Raw genomic sequence first — 17,942 nt, forward strand, 5'->3', positions numbered from 1 at the left:
TATTAGGCCGCAAAACTTTGGCGCGCTCCACAGACCACAGTTTTCAACCGGTCGGAACCGTTCCAGTATCAAAACGTCCGGCCCGACCGTAAACCGTGAGCTACCCCAAAAAATATGCAAGATTATCCACAATTCCCGGTTTTACGGGTCATTTTTCCCCCGGTGAAAATGGATGGGCTTTTTTCGAACATGCACAATTTCCAGATTTCTGAACCCTTCCACCATCCACGAAATCCACATAATCAAACTACCATTTTCCAATTTAAAAATAATACCAGGAATTTACAGAATTCCCAGTTTTCCAAAGCCCTATTTGACATCTGCCTGGAAAGTTTTCAAAGTCCACATTTTTCAACCGGTTTTGTCCATTCCACCTTCAAAACAATCCTCTTAATTGGGACAAGTATGTTTTTTTGTTTTTTCGTAAAAAATTCAGTTTTTCCCAAAATTCCAGGAATTCGGAAATACCAATTCAAATTCAAACTTGTTACTACTTCAACATATTTCAACTGTTACAAAAATATTCCAACACCAACCCATTCATATCATCTAACAATTGTGGTATTATCTACTGTATATTTTCAAAAATTCCTGTTTTCCCGAAATTCCTAGGAAATTCCCATTCAAACGAATGGACATATTCAATGACCAAAATTCGCAATTTTGTGCCATTTTTTTTTTTTTTACCCGATTCCGATTTTTCAACCATCAACCCACACTGTTCTTCACATATCAATTGCAAAACATGTTTACCCTTTCCCAAAATTCCCGGTTTTCCCGGAATTTTCTCCCCATTGACAATGAATGGGAAATATATATCCTTCCATCCATCCATTTTCTACCGCTTGTCCCTTTTGGGGTCGCGGGGGGTGCTGGAGCCTATCTCAGCTGCATTCGGGCGGAAGGCGGGGTACACCCTGGACAAGTCGCCACCTCATCGCAGGGCCAACACAGATAGACAGACAACATTCACACTCACATTCACACACTAGGGCCAATTTAGTGTTGACAATCAACCTATCCCCAGGTGCATATAATTAAGTTAAAAGTTAACTTAAGTTAAAGTTAAAGTACCAATGATTGTCACACACACACTAGGTGTGGTGAAATTTGACCCAACCCCTTGTTTACCCCCTGGGAGGTGAGGGGAGCAGTGAGCAGCAGCGGTGCCGTGCCCCAGAATTATTTTTGGTGATTTAACCCCCGATTCCAACCCTTGATGCTGAGTTCCAAGCATGGAGGTAATGGGTCCCATTTTTATAGTCTTTGGTATGACTCGGCCGGGGTTTGAACTCACAACCTACCGATCTCAGGGTGGACACTCTAACCACTAGGCCACTGAGTAGCAATCAACTGCATATTCCACATTTCTCATCCGATTTGAACCGTTCCAAAATCCACACACTCCACTCATCCTGGACATTCAAACCAGCATGTTTCCCGGATCCGAAAAATCCCTGATTACCTGGAATTATAAGGGATTTCCCCCAATACCCAACCCACACTGCTCTTCACATATATCAAATGCAAAACATGTTTTCCCTTTCCCCAAATTTCCGGTTTTCCCGGTAATTTTCTCCCCATTGACAATGAATAAACAATGTACAAACCTCTCCATATTCCACATTCCTCAACCAATTCCAACAGTTCCAACATCCACACACTCCACTCGCCCTGGACGTTCAAGCATTTCAATTCAAAAGAGAAAGTAATTCTAATCTGAAAGGAACTGAGATCTTTAATAAATCTACATTTAGAACAGTCAAAAATTAAAAAATTAAAAGTCATGATGAAAAGATATGATTGAGCAAAATTATTTGTTCATTATTGGTTTAATTGTCGTAAAGTTAAAATATGGCTTTGTATTCGCCAACATTGAAAGTCAATTGTTGGGGGCAGATACAGGTTTTTAAACTTCTTTGTTCCTTTTCATTCATAATTTACTTTAATGTTATGTTGATGTTTTTTTTTCTACCTTTGCTTTTTTCTGAATGCAATAAACAGGGTTAGGGATATTTACTGTTTTTTGTAGATTTCTTTGGTTAGAGTTACACATTTTGGAGATAAATAGCCCAATGACAAAAAAACAAACATCCACCACAGTTGACATTTGTTTTGTCCATTTCTTTACTTAGGAATTTTGAAAATACATTTGTTTGCATGACAGGGATATTTCTTGGTTTTTGTCGATTTCTTCGGTCAGAGTTACACATTTTGAAAATAAATAGCCCTATTCCAGAAAACGTCAACCACAGTTGATATTTGTCTATTTCTTCTGTTATAAATTTTGGAAACAAATATGTTTGTATAACATGGATTCTTGTTTTTTTGTCAATTTCTTTGGTCAGAGTTACACATTTTGGAAATAAAAAAATAGCTCTATTACAGAAAACACACGTCCACCACAGTACACATTTGATGTCTTTTTCTTCAGTTAAAAATGTTGGAAATATATTTGTATTCATTACAGGGATATTTATTGTTTTTTTGTCGATTTCTTAAGTCAGAGTTACACATTTATGAAATGAATAGCCCTATTACAGAAAACATGTGTCCACTACAGTGGACATTTGATTTGTCTTTTCCTTCAGTTACATATTTTGGAAATACATTTGTATTCATTGCAGGGATATTTCTTGTTTTTTGTCATTTTCTTAAGTCAGTTACACATTTTGGAAATAAATAGCCCTATTACAGAAAACATTAATGTCCACCACAGTGGATATTTGTCTATTTCTTCGGTTACATATTTTGGAAATACTTTTGTTTGCATTACTGGGATTTTTCTAGTTTTTTGGTCGATTTCCATTTATTTATTTATTTTGGAAATAAATAACCCTCTTACAGAAAACATGTCCACCACAGTACAAGTTTGATTTGTCTTTTTCTTCAGTTACAAATTCTGGAAATATATTTGTATTCATTGCAGGGATATTTCTTGGTTTTTGCCATTTTCTTAAGTCAGTTACACATTTTGGAAATAAATACCCCTATTACAGAAAAAAATATATTATTGCTTTTTTTTGTCAATTTCTTTTGTCAGAGTTACACATTTTGGAAATAGCCTTACTAAAGAAAACACAAACGTCTATCGCAGTGGACATTTGTTTAGTCTATTTTTTTCTGCTACAAATTTTAGAAATACACTTGTTCGCATAACTTGGATGTTTTTTTGTTTCTGTCAATTGCTTTGGTCGGAGTTACAAATTTTGGAAAAAAAAATCTAGCCCTATTACAGAAAACCCAAACGTCCACCACAGTGGACAATTGATTTGTCTTTTTCTTCAGTTGCACATTTTGGAAATAAATAGCCCTATTACAGAAAACACATGTCCACCACGGTGGACGTTTGTTTTGTCTATTTCTTCAGTTACAAATTTTGGAAACAAATTCGTTTGCATAACAGATATATCTTAGTTTTTGTCGATTTCTTTGGTCAGAGTTACACATTTTGAAAATAAATAGCCCTATTACAGAAAGCACAAACGTCCACCACAGTGGATATTTGTGTATTTCTTCAGTTACAAATTTTGGAAACAAATTGGTTTGCATAACAAATGTCTTGGGGATTTTTTGTCGATTTCTTTGGTCAGAGTTACACATTTTTCAAATAAATAGCGCTATTACAGAAAACACTAATGTCCACCACAGTGGATATGTGTCTATTTCTTCGGTTACATACTTTGGAAATACATTTGTTTGCATGACAGGGATTTTTCTAGTTTTTTGGTTGATTTCTTAAGTCAGAGTTACGCATTTTGGAAATAAATAGCCCTATTACAGAAAACACGTCCACCACAGTACAAGTTTGATTTGTCTTTTTCTTCAGTTACAAATTTTGGAAATATATTTGTATTCATTACAGGGATATTATTAGTTATTTGTCGATTTCTTAAGTCATAGTTACACATTTATGAAATACATATCCCTATTACAGAAAACAAGTCCACCACAGTACACATTCGATGTGTCTTTTTCTTCAGTTACACATTTTTCAAATACATTTGTATTCATTACAGTGATATTTTTTGGTTTTTGTCAACTTCTTTAGTCTGAGTTATACATTTTGCAAGTAGCTGTATTACAGAAAACAAAAACGTCCACCGCAGTGGACATATTTTTTGTTTATTTTTCAGCTACAAATTTTAGAAATACATTTGTTCGTATAACAGGAATATTTCTTGGTTTTTGTACATTTCTTTGGTCAGAGTTACACATCTGGGAAAAAAAATATAGCCCAGAAAACACAAACGTCCACCACAGTGGACATTTGATTTGTCTTTTTCTTCAGTTACACATTTTGAAAATGAATAGCCCTATTACAAAAAACACAAACGTCCACCACAGTGGATATTTGTGTATTTCTTCAGTTACAAATTTTGGAAACAAATTTGTTTGCATAACAGGGATATGTCTTGGGGATTTTCTGTCGATTTCTTTGGTCAGAGTTACACATTTTGGAAATAAATAGCCCTTTTACAGAAAACACAAATGTCCACCAGAGTGGATATTAGTCTATTTCTTCGGTTACAAATTTTGGAAATAAATTTGTTTGCATTACAGGGATTTTTCTTGTCGATTTCTTAAGTCAGAGTTACACATTTTGGAAATATATATCCCCATTACAGAAAACGTCCACCACACTGGACATGTGTCTATATCTTCAGTTACAAATTTTGGAAACAAATTGGTTTGCATAACAGAGATATTTCTTAGTTTTTGTCGATTTCTTTGGTCAGAGTTACACATTTTGGAAATAAATAGCCCTGTTACAGAAAACACAAACGTCCATGACAGTGGACATGTGTCTATATCTTCAGTTACAAATTTTATAAAAACAAATTGGTTTGCATAACAGAGATATTTCTTTGTTTTTGTCGATTTCTTTGGTCAGAGTTACACATTTTGGAAATAAATAACCCTGTTACAGAAAACACATGTCCACCAGAGTGGACGTTTGTTTTGTCTTTTTTTTTTTTCAGTTACAAATTTGTTTGTAGAACAGGGAATTTTCTTGGGGATTTGTTTGTTTATTTCTTTAGTTAGAGTTTCACATTTTGGAAAGAAATAGCGCTCTTGTGCAAAACACAAAAGGTCCACTGCAGAAGACGCTGATCCGCGGCAAGAAAACAATCATTTGTCCTTGTCGGCACGAGATGTCTTTCATATAAAAGTGTCCTCTCTGTGAGTAATATATATAAATAAAGAATTCAAGCGTGGGTGGAAAAACTGCACAAACACGATGTGACGTTTTCCTCCCTCACACGTCGCTCCCGTCCAGGTCTTTTCCCTCCAAATCTGTCTTCATTAGTTCCTCCACAAGCAAGCGTGTACTCCACGCCAGGACGTCGCGTCGTACATCCACTCGCACCGCTGAAGCGGCGTTGCCGTCCAACACTTTCTGGGCTCGTCCACAAAGTGAGCCTTTGTAAAATACCCGCGAAAATGTTTGCTGTGGTTTTCAGCGCCACTGGATTAGCGATGAGCGGTCGCAGAGGATTTAATGCAGCAGAGTACGCTGCGTTGGCACGTTTGCTAAAATAATGCTCTCAAACGACAACTGCAGTCAGCTCTTAGTGAGAAGGATTCAAGATGGATGTTCGCTACGTCTACAAACAAAAGGTCGCTTTTTAAGACTGCTTTTTCAGTAAAAAGCATCTTTGTAGGCTTCCGAAACAATGTAGCAATGCTGGTAAAGTTTGATGTGTTGAAGCGCAATGTTACTTTACCCACATACAAGAAAACCAGACTTTTTGACACTGAAAAAATCCAGACTTTTTGACACTGAAAAAATCCAGACTTTTTGACACTGAAAAAATCCAGACTTTTTGACACTGAAAAAATCCAGACTTTTTGACACTGAAAAAATCCAGACTTTTTGACACTGAAAAAATCCAGACTTTTTGACACTGAAAAAATCCAGACTTTTTGACACTGAAAAAATCCAGACTTTTTGACACTGAGAAAATCCAGACTTTTTGACACTGAGAAAATCCAGACTTTTTGACACTGAGAAAATCCAGACTTTTTGACACTGAGAAAATCCAGACTTTTTGACACTTTGAGAAAATCCAGACTTTTTGACACTTTGAGAAAATCCAGACTTTTTGACACTTTGAGAAAATCCAGACTTTTTGACACTTTGAGAAAATCCAGACTTTTTGACACTTACAAAAAATCCCGTATTTTTGACACTTACAAAAAATCCCGGTTTTTTGACACTTTGAAAAAAATCCCGGATTTTTGAAATTTAGAGAAAAATCCAGTTTTTTTGACACTTAGAAAAAAATCCCGGTTTTTTGACACTTTTTTTACACTTAAATAAAATCTCAAATTTTTGACACTTGGAAAAAATCCCGTTTTGTTGACAGTTGGAAAAAAATCCCGTTTTGTTGACAGTTGGAAAAAAATCCCGTCCTTTTGACAGATGGAAAAAAAAAAATCAGATCTTTTGACCCTTGGAAAAAAATCCAAATTTTTTGACCCTTGGAAAAAAATCCAAATTTTTTGACCCTTGGAAAAAAATCCAAATTTTTTGACACTTGGAAAAAAATCCAAATTTTTTGATACTTGGAAAAAAATCCAAATTTTTTGATACTTGGAAAAAAATCCAAATTTTTTGATACTTGGAAAAAAATCCAAATTTTTTGACACTTCGAAATAAATACAAATATTTTGACAGAAAAATCCAGACTTTTTGACACTTGGAAAAAATCCCGTTTTGTTGACACTTGGAAAAAATCCCGTTTTGTTGACACTTGGAAAAAATCCCGTTTTGTTGACACTTGGAAAAAATCCCGTTTTGTTGACACTTGGAAAAAATCCCGTTTTGTTGACACTTGGAAAAAATCCCGTTTTGTTGACACTTGGAAAAAATCCCGTTTTGTTGACACTTGGAAAAAATCCCGTTTTGTTGACACTTGGAAAAAATCCCGTTTTGTTGACACTTGGAAAAAATCCCGTTTTGTTGACACTTGGAAAAAAATCCAAATTTTTTGACACTTGGAAAAAAATCCAAATTTTTTGACCCTTGGAAAAAAATACAAATTTTTTGACCCTTGGAAAAAAATACAAATTTTTTGACAGAAAAATCCAGACTTTTTGACACTTGACAGAAAAATCCAGACTTTTTGACACTTGACAGAAAAATCCAGACTTTTTGACACTTGACAGAAAAATCCAGACTTTTTGACACTTGACAGAAAAATCCAGACTTTTTGACACTTGACAGAAAAATCCAGACTTTTTGACACTTGACAGAAAAATCCAGACTTTTTGACACTTGACAGAAAAATCCAGACTTTTTGACACTTGACAGAAAAATCCAGACTTTTTGACACTTGACAGAAAAATCCAGACTTTTTGACACTTGACAGAAAAATCCAGACTTTTTGACACTTGACAGAAAAATCCAGACTTTTTGACACTTGACAGAAAAATCCAGACTTTTTGACACTTGACAGAAAAATCCAGACTTTTTGACACTTGACAGAAAAATCCAGACTTTTTGACACTTGACAGAAAAATCCAGACTTTTTGACACTTGACAGAAAAATCCAGACTTTTTGACACTTGGCAAAAAATCCAGACTTTTTGACACTTGGCAAAAAATCCAGACTTTTTGACACTTGGCAAAAAATCCAGACTTTTTGACACTTGGCAAAAAATCCAGACTTTTTGACACTTGGCAAAAAATCCAGACTTTTTGACACTTGGCAAAAAATCCAGACTTTTTGACACTTGGCAAAAAATCCAGACTTTTTGACACTTGGCAAAAAATCCAGACTTTTTGACACTTGGCAAAAAATCCAGACTTTTTGACACTTGGCAAAAAATCCAGACTTTTTGACACTTGGCAAAAAATCCAGACTTTTTGACACTTGGCAAAAAATCCAGACTTTTTGACACTTGGAACAAATACAGACTTCTTGACACTTGGAACAAATAGACTTTTTAGCCAATTTTGCAATTGTTTTGTTTTTTTAGCCAATTTTGTATGACGCCTCAGAGTCATACAATGTGGTTTTTGACACATGCCAACTGTTAGCATGCAAACTTTTTTAGCCAATTTTGCATCCAAACACCTCAGAGTCATATAACTTGGTACTTGACACATGCTAACTGTTAGCATGCTACCTTTTTTTAGCCAATTTTGCATCCGAACACCTCAGGGTTATTAACTTGGTACTTGAATCATGCTGAATCACAACTGTTAGAATGCTAACGTTTTTCTTGCCAATTTTGCATCCGAACGCCTCAGAGTCATACAATGTGGTTTTTGACACATGCCAACTATTAGCATGCAAACTTTGTTAGCCAATTTTGCATCCATACGCCTCAAGAGTCATATAACTTGGTACTTGACACATGCTAGCTGTTAGCATGCTAACGTTTTTCTTGCCAATTTTGCATCCGATGCCACAGTCATACAATGTGTTTTTGGACACATGCTGTTAGCATGCAAACTTTTTTTTGCCAATTTTGCATCCATACGGCTCAGTCATATAACTGTGTACTTGACACATGCTATCTGTTAGCATGCTAACGTTTTTCTTGCCAATTTTGCATCCAAACGCCTCAGAGTCATACAATGTGGTTTTTGACACATGCCAAATGATAGCATGCAAACTTTTTCAGCCAATTTTGCATCCAAACACCTCAGAGTCATATAAGGTGGTACTTGACACATGCTAACTTTTAGCGTGTTACCTTTTTTTTTTAGCCAATTTTGCATCGGAACGCCTCAGGGTCATATAACATGGTACTTGAATCATGCTAATTGTTAGAATGCTAATGTTTTTCTTGCCAATTTTGCATCCAAACGCCTCAGGGTCATATAACTTGGTACTTGACACATGCTATATGTTAGCATGCTAACGTTTTTCTTGCCAATTTTGCATCCAAACACTTCAGAGTCATACAATGTGGTTTTTGACACATGCCAACTGATAGCATGCAAACTTTTTTAGCCAATTTTGCATCCAAAAACCTCAGAGTCATAAGGTGGCACTTGACCCATGCTAACTGTTATAATTAGAAACATTTTCTTTCCAATTTTGCATCTGAACGCCTCAGTTATACAACTTTTTACATACATACGTAAACTTTGTGCTGGACTCATTCCAAATGTCAGGATGCTAAAGTTAACATTTAAAGGCCTACTGAAATGAATTTTTTTTATTTAAACGGGGATAGCAGATCTATTCTATGTGTCATACTTGATCATTTCGCGATATTGCCATATTTTTGCTGAAAGGATTTAGTATAGAACAACGACGATAAAGATTACAACTTTTGGTATCTGATAAAAAAAAAAGGCTTGCCCCTACCGGAAGTAGCGTGACGTAGTCAGTTGAACATATACGCAAAGTTCCCTATTGTTTACAATGATGGCCGCATGAAGTGAGAGAGATTCGGACCGAGAAAGCGACAATTTCCCCATTAATTTGAGCGAGGATGAAAGATTTGTGGATGAGTAAAGTGCAAGTGAAGGACTAGTGGGGAGTTGAAGCTATTCAGATAGGGAAGATGCTGTGAGAGCCGGGGGTGACCTGATATTCAGCTGGGAATGACTACAACAGTAAATAAACACAAGACATATATATACTCTATTAGCCACAACACAACCAGGCTTATATTTAACATGCCACAAATTAATCCTGCATAAAAACACCTGCGTGTTTGTTATGCTAGCTCCTAGCTCCATAGAACACGCCAATACAATTCAAACACCTGATCAACACACACAATCACTCAGCCCAAATGACCGTTCACCTAACCCAAGGTTCATAAAGCTTATATATTTTTAAAAAGTTACGTACGTGACGCGCACGTACGGTACGGTACGTGTTATGCTAGCTCCTAGCTCCTAGCTCCATAGAACACGCCAATACAATTCAAACACCTGATCAACACACACAATCACTCAGCCCAAAAGACCGTTCACCTAACCCAAGGTTCATAAAGCTTATATATTTTAAAAAAGTTACGTACATACGCAAAAAAAAGTTGCGCACATACGGTCAAGCGATCAAATGTTTAGAAGCCAAAGCTGCATACTCACAGTAGCACGTCTGCGTCTTTGTCATCCAAATCAAAGTAATCCTGGTAAGAGTCTGTGTTGTCCCAGTTCTCTACAGGCGTCTGTGTATCGAAGTCAAAAGTCCTCCTGGTTAGAGTCTCTGTTATCCGAGTTCTTCCATCTTGACTGCATCTTTCGGGAATGTAAACAAAGAAGCGCCGGCTGTGTACTGTTGTGGCTGACTACGTTCGAAAAATACGTCCATTTCGCACCGACAACTTTCTTCTTTGCTTGCTCAGCTTCCTTCTTCATAATGCAATGAACATGATTGAAACAGATTCACGAACACAGATGTCCAGAATACTGTGGAATTATGAAATGAAAACAGAGCTTTTTCGTATTGGCTTCAATGTGGAAGGCATACCCGTGTTCGCCGGTCTACGTCACGCGCATACGTCAACCTCAGAGGCGTTTCGAACCGGAAGTTTAGCGGCAAATTTAAAATGTCACTTTATAAGTTAACCCGGCCGTATTGGCATGTGTTGCAATGTTAAGATTTCATCATTGATATATAAACTATCAGACTGCGTGGTCGGTAGTAGTGGGTTTCAGTAGGCCTTTAAGGCCTTTAAGGCCTACTGAAAGCCACTACTACCGACCACGCAGTCTGATAGTTTATATATCAATGATGAAATCTTAACATTGCAACACATGCCAATACGGCCGGGTTAACTTATAAAGTGACATTTTAAATTTCCCGCTAAATTTCCGGTTGAAAATGTCTATGTATGATGACGTATGCGCGTGACGTCAACGGTTGATACGGGAAGTATTCGGACACATTAAATCGTATACAAAAAACTCTGTTTTCATCTCAAAATTTCACAGTATTCTGGTCATCTGTGTTGGTGAATCTTTTGCAATTTGTTTAACACTAGAAGTCCCAGCATTTTTCTGTCTACCTAGAAGACCCAGAGAGGGGTCATTTGGCCCGACGCTTTTCCCGAATACACTAATCACTCATTTTGTTATGGTAATGAGGCTGTTAGGGGCAGTTTGTCTAGGTAGACAGAAAAATTATACATGTGGGAAATGCCGAAAGGAGCAATGGCAGTGCCAGGATTGTGAGTGACTGCTCAAATGTATGTCAGTCACGTTTACATGGACATGGTTTTTCATTCTTTGTAAATATGCTTTTTTCTTTGTAAATTTTTTTTTTTAAACTATTTTTGGCACACAAAAATAACAATTGCTTCTGCAACAACCCTCCACACCAAAACTGGGAAAACAGTTGCTTTTTCATTCTTTGTAAATATGTTTTGTTTTGTATTTTTTTTAACAATAAATGTCAGAGTGTTGATCCCTTCATTCTGTTGATCCTTGCAAAAACACACACAACCTACCTCAGAACTAAAGCTTGAGCTGTAAGGTCCCCTCCCCCACACAGGCTCAAGTGGCCCCCTGCCGTGTGCCACTAACAGCCACATTTTCATAACAAAAGGAGTGTCCACAGGGGGGACTAGGGGTCAAATGACCCTCTTGTGTGTTTTCTAGGTAAAAGTGTCAATTGACCCTTCTCTGGGACTTCGCGTGTTAATGAACAATGGAGACTGCAAAGAAGAAAGTTGTAGGTGGGATCGGTGTATTAGCGGCGGACTACAGCAACATAACCAGGAGGACAGAGATGGATAGCAGACGCGCTAGCCGCCGAACTCACCTTAACTTCCTCCGTCTCGCCGACCGCATCTGTGACCGCATCTGTGACCGCATCTGTGACCGCATCTGTGATCGATTGAAGTCCTTCGTCGCACCGTCGATCGCTGGAACGCAGGTGAGCACGGATATTGATGAGCAGATGAGGGCTGGCTGGCGTAGGTGGATAACTAATGTTTTTAGCATAGCTCTGTGAGGTCCGGTTGCTAAGTTAGCTTCAATGGCGTCATTAGCAACAGCATTGTTAAGCTTCGCCAGGCTGGAAAGCATTAACCGTGTATTTACATGTCCATGGTTTAATAGTATTGTTGATCTTGTGTCTATCCTTCCAGTCAGGGATTTATTTATTTTGTTTCTATCTGCATTTGAGCCCGATGCTATCACGTTAGCTCAGTAGCTAAAGAGCTTCACCGATGTATTTTCGTGGAGATAAAAGTCACTGTGAATGTCCATTTCGCGTTCTCGACTCATTTTCAAGAGGATATAGTATCCGAGGTGGTTTAAAATACAAATCCGTGATCCACAATAGAAAAAGGAGAAAGTGTGGAATCCAATGACCTAGCTTGTACCTAAGTTACGGTCAGAGCGAAAAAAGATATGTCTTGCACTGCATTCTAGTCCTTCACTCTAACGTTCCTCATCCACGAATCTTTCATCCTCGCTCAAATTAATGGGGTAATCGTCGCATTCAAAAATATGGCAATATCGCAAAATGATCAAGTATGACACATAGAATGGATCTGCTATCCCCGTTTAAATTTAAAAAAAAAAAATTCAGTAGACCTTTAAGTTCCGCTTGCGCATTTCAGCGGTTTGCACATTTCAGCATCAACACGCAATTTTTCCCAAAATTGGTATTCTATTTTTTTGTGTGTGTAGTGTTGTAATACGGGATGCGTTTAAAAACAAGCCGTGGGCCGCAAATGGACCCCGAGCCGCACTTTGGACACCCCTGACATAGACGCTCTTTTTAATTTTTATTGCCAACCTTAACACGCCAACAAAAAGCCTCATAACTCTGCTAGCACCACAGCGCTAGCCAGTAGCCAAAAAAACAACTCAGCACTTCCTCATTATGCACCAATGATGGCTGCGGAGAGCTGGGTTGTATTCACAAACACTACAAATTATGAGCAACGCAACATAAACAACACAAGGAAGGAGTTTTTTGTGTGTTCTTTACATTATGCCATAAAAAGAAAAGGGCATTGTCTGGTTTTTGTTTCACAAAAATGTGCATATTTTCAATTTTTTAATTACTGGTTCTGACACCTTTTTTATTTTAAAGTACCAGTTTGTTCCTGGCATTGGTTGAAATGTGAACGATACACATCCTTACCTACAGCATAGTACAAGTAATCTTGCATCATTAGCATTAAAACATTTAAAAAAACTGAGCTTGCCAATTGGATTTATCCAAATAAGTCAGGGTGTGATGTGACAGGTGGTGACAGTACACCTACTTTGAGAAAAGAGCTATATCGATGCATGCTTGGTTATGGTTTAAAGTCGTATCTGTTATGTCTTGGCGTAAATGAGGACTCAGATGCAGAGGAGTGACAATTGACTCAGACCTTTTTTTAGATAATTCCTTGCTATCTCTAGGACAGAGTGATTAAAGAAAGTGGCTACAAAATCTATCTATGATATATTCAAGCACCTATAGGGTATTAGCATAGGACAGGGGTCGGCAACCCAAAATGTTGAAAGAGCCATATTGGACCAAAAATACAAAAACAAATCTGTCTGGAGCCGCAAAAAATTAAAAGCCATATTACATGTGTCATGAGATATACATTTAATTAAGAGGACTTAAAGGAAACTAAATGACCTCAAATATACCTACAAATGAGGCATAATGATGCAATATTATTGTACATATCGCTAGCCTAAATAGCATGTTAGCATCGATTAGCTTGCAGTCATGCAGTGACCAAATATGTCTGATTAGCACTCCACACAAGTCAATAACATCAACAAAACTCACCTTTGTGCACTCACGCACAACGTTAAAAGTGTGGTGGACAAAATGAGACAGAAAAAGAAGTGGCATAAAACACGTCCTAGAAAGTCGGAGAAAGTTATACATGTAAACAAACTATACGGTGAGTTCAAGGACCGCCAAAATTAGTAGGACAAAACGGCGCTCGCCAAATACTTGAATCAGTGAAGCATGTTTAATATAAACAGTGTGATTTATAACAATTAGGGAGGTTTGTGTCACGTTTGTCCTCCTACAGAAACCATACTAAAACAAAAAAATACATTTTTTTCCCCTCATCTTTTTCCATTCTTCATACATTTTTTAAAAATCTCCAGAGAGCCACTAGGGCGGCGCTAAAGAGCCGCATGCGGCTCTAGAGCCGCGGGTTGCCGACCCCTGGCATAGGACATAAGGCAATAAACAGAAAATCACTCCATAAGGAGGAACAGGCAATAGCCAAAAAGTTCTATGAGTCAAATACACAAAAAAAACGACAATCTATAATAATCTACAAAAACGAAATTCACTCATGCTAAAAAGTCGAGACGCTATAAACAGAAAGTATGTATAAAGTATTTGAGAAGCCTGAAAACTAAAAGCGCTCCAGAAGGAGGGAAAAAAAGGAAGACAAGGCACTATGAAAATTGATACAAAAAGACTTGACCAAAAAAACTTAGCAAAAGAAAATCACTCTCTCAGAGGGAACAAAGGAATCAATAAACAAAGCGAGACAATACTTACCAAACTTGGTTGATGGCTGTGGACAAGGCTGTGGACAAGGCTGGAGGTACGTAGCGAGACGATATACTCTGGCAACAAGACAGGGGAAGACGAGGACTATATACACATGAGGGAGGGTGACACAGGTGGGCACAATCAGGCAATCAGGAGAGACATCAGACCAGTGACACAGGAGGAAGGGCAAGTGGCCTGAAACGAGAGGAGGATTAGAATTTTCAAAATAAAACAGGAAGTGTGCCAGACAACCCCAAAACAGGACTTCCCTCACCACGGTGTGTCAGTATCCAACAATTGCGACAACGACTTTGTCAATATCGGCTGCTGCACTGCAAAAAGTCAGTGTTCAAAAACAAGAAAAAAAATACAAAAGTTAGGGGCATTTTACTTGAACTAAGCAAAATTATCTGCCAATAGAACAAGAAAATTTGGCTTGTCAAGACTTTCCAAAACAAGTAAAATTAGCTAACCTCAAATTACCCCAAAAAATACCTTAAAATAAGTATATTCTCACTAATAACAAGTGCACTTTTCTTGGTAGAAAAAACAAATATGAGACCTTTTTTCTCAATATGTTGAAAAATATTCTTAAATTAAGTAAATGCTAGTGCCATTATCTTGACATAATGATATGCGCTCGGCAATACATTTATTGCATTTTTCCATCGATAACATGACATCATCGCGGCAAGTGCGTGCTCTGTCAGTCAATTAGTGCGCAAGGAATATATATATATATATTGGCCCCCAACCAAATTTTTTTTTATTGTAATTTTGAAGAATTTCTCTGAATGTGCATGAACTATTTCTGTTCAAAACTGTTTGAAATGTCACATGTTAAAAGTTTAAATATTAACTGTCAGTTTGCTGTACTGTGCCAACTGTACCACTATATGAGTATGTATTTTTTATTGTTTCATTGAAAATAAAACAGCAAAGTCCATTTGGCTGTCATCTGTTTTAATTAAAAATACCTTAAAATAAGTATATTCTCACTAATAACAAGTGCACTTTTCTTGGTAGAAAAAACAAATATGAGACCTCTTTGCTCAATATGTTGAAAAATATTCTTAAATTAAGTAAACGCTAGTGCCATTATCTTGACAGAATGATATGCGCTCGGCATTACATTTCTTGCATTTTCCCATTGATAACATGACATCATCGCGCCAAGTGCATGCTCTTTCAGTCAATTAGTGAGCAAGGAATATATATATATATATATATATATATATATATATATATATATATATATATATATATATATATATATATATATATATATATATATATAGTTCAAGTAAAATGCCCCTATATTTTTTATTGTAATTTTGAAGAATTTCTCTGAATGTGCATGAACTATTTCTGTTCAAAACTGTTTGAAATGTCACATGTTAAATGTTTAAATATTAACTGTCAGTTTGCTGTACTGTGCCAACTGTACTACTACACGAGTACGTCTTTTCTATTGTTTCATTGAAAATAAAACAGCAAAGTCCATTTGGCTGCCATCTGACACAACTGTGTCAAAGTCATGATTTTTTTGTTCATGCTTGATATAAGAAATTCTTACTTTGAAAAAGCAGTTTTATACTTGTGAGTAGAGATGTCCGATAATATCGGCAGGCCGATATTATCGGCCGATAAATGCTTTAAAATGTAATATCGGAAATTATTGGTATCGTTTTTTTTTATTATCTGTATCGTTTTTTTTTTTTTTTTAAATTAAATCAACATAAAAATGTACTAACAATTAGTGCACCAACCCAAAAAACCTCCCTCCCCCATTTACACTCATTCACACTCATTCACACAAAAGGGTTGTTTCTTTCTGTTATTAATATTCTGGTTCCTACATTATATATCAATATATATCAATACAGTCTGCAAGGGATACAGTCCGTAAGCACACATGATTGTGCGTGCTGCTGGTCCACTAATAGTACTAACCTTTAACAGTTAATTTTACTCATTTTCATAAATTACTAGTTTCTATGTAACTGTTTTTATATTGTTTTACTTTTTTTTTTTTTCAAGAAATTGTTTTTAGTTTATTTATCTTATTTTATGATTTTTTTTTTTAAAAAGGACCTTATCTTCACCATACCTGGTTGTCCAAATTAGGCATAATAATGTGTTAATTCCACGACTGTATATATCTGTTGATATCGGTATCGGTAATTAAGAGTTGGACAATATCGGAATATCGTATATCGGCAAAAAAGCCATTATCGGACATCCCTACTTGTGAGCGTTGATGACACAGCTTTGCAACAGTTGATATTCTAGTTTCAAGCATGTTTTACTCAATATAGGTCATCAAATCTCAGCAACAAGCTGTAATATCTTACTGAGATAATTTAGGACCAAAACACTTAAAACAAGTAAAACACTCTAACATAAAATCTGCTTAGTGAGAAGAATTATCTTATCAGACAGAAAATAAGCAAATATCACCCTTATTTGAGATATTTAATCTTACTTAGATTTCAGTTTTTGCAGTGTGAGTTTCATTTTCTTTAAATGTTCTGCTCGCGGTGTGCCTCTGGATTTTTTTCAATGAATAAAATGTGCCTTGGCTCCAAAAAGGTTGAAAAACAGTGCCGTACCAGCCTTTTAGAAAACCGACAAAAACGGCCCCCGAGCCACACTTTCGACACCCCTGCTTTGGAGGTCGCCGCACTCGGTCCCAAGCTGATGAAGTCCTAATAAAAGACCGGAGTCATGCTACATGTGTACGTTCTACTCCTCCCCGACAGTTCCAGCAGCGGCGCTTCTTCATAAATCACAAGTCAATAAAAGCCCTTTCGGTTATTTACAGGAAGCCGCCATCATTTGGAGCGTAATGCTCGCAAGGAACGTGCTGCTTGTCACAGGATATGTCAGCACCCCGCCTGAGAAATCCTTCCGCTGCGACGGGAGATGAATGGAAACGACTTTCACCCCACCATCCCACGCTGACCACCGTCAAGGTCAGCCAGGCACATTCTCCGGCTTTTGAGGGATCATCGTCTTCGCTTTCCATCATCGCCGCCCTGGGAGCTAAACGTGTCCCCCGTGAAGGAGACCAGGGTCGCGAGGCAAGAGTGGGCGGGGCTTGGATGACCCCGGGCGACCCGCAGCCCGCCCGTGCGCCAATCACGTACGAGATGTTTCCTCTTATCTTTTAGCGGCGCCGAGCAGGAAATAAACATATTTTCATTTATTCATTAGATTCCCATTCCGGCGCCAAAGACCAATATCTCCGACACAGATGAGTTTTGTGTTAGACAAACACAGCTGCACTGCATGGAGCAGAAATAATCACTTATGTTTGCTTAAAGCTCAACAGGAAAAAGTGCCAGGAAAACAAAAAGTGTGAAGGGACCAGAAATTGACTTGTTAAAGGCCTACTGAAATGAAATGTTTTTATTTAAACGGGGATAGCAGATCCATTCTATGTGTCCTACTTGATCATTTCGCGATATTGCCATATTTTTGCTGAAA

The 17,942-nt window shown here is 37.2% G+C and overlaps 1 protein-coding gene across 3 annotated transcripts in view; it reads right to left on the minus strand.

The window, feature by feature from the left end:
- Positions 1–17,942, minus strand: part of znf385d (zinc finger protein 385D) — a 528,085-nt gene that overhangs the window by 360,041 nt on the left and 150,102 nt on the right. For 2 of the 3 annotated variants that reach the window (XM_062062664.1, XM_062062665.1), the window contains one exon: positions 14,460–14,648. The exons of the other annotated variant lie outside the window; for it this stretch is intronic. In XM_062062664.1, the coding sequence (XP_061918648.1) occupies positions 14,460–14,648 (189 nt within the window). The remainder of the gene's footprint in view (positions 1–14,459; positions 14,649–17,942) is intronic. 3 annotated transcript variants of the gene reach the window in all.

This window comes from Entelurus aequoreus, linkage group LG11, assembly GCF_033978785.1.
Source record: "Entelurus aequoreus isolate RoL-2023_Sb linkage group LG11, RoL_Eaeq_v1.1, whole genome shotgun sequence".
Classification (NCBI taxonomy): Eukaryota; Metazoa; Chordata; class Actinopteri; order Syngnathiformes; family Syngnathidae; genus Entelurus; species Entelurus aequoreus.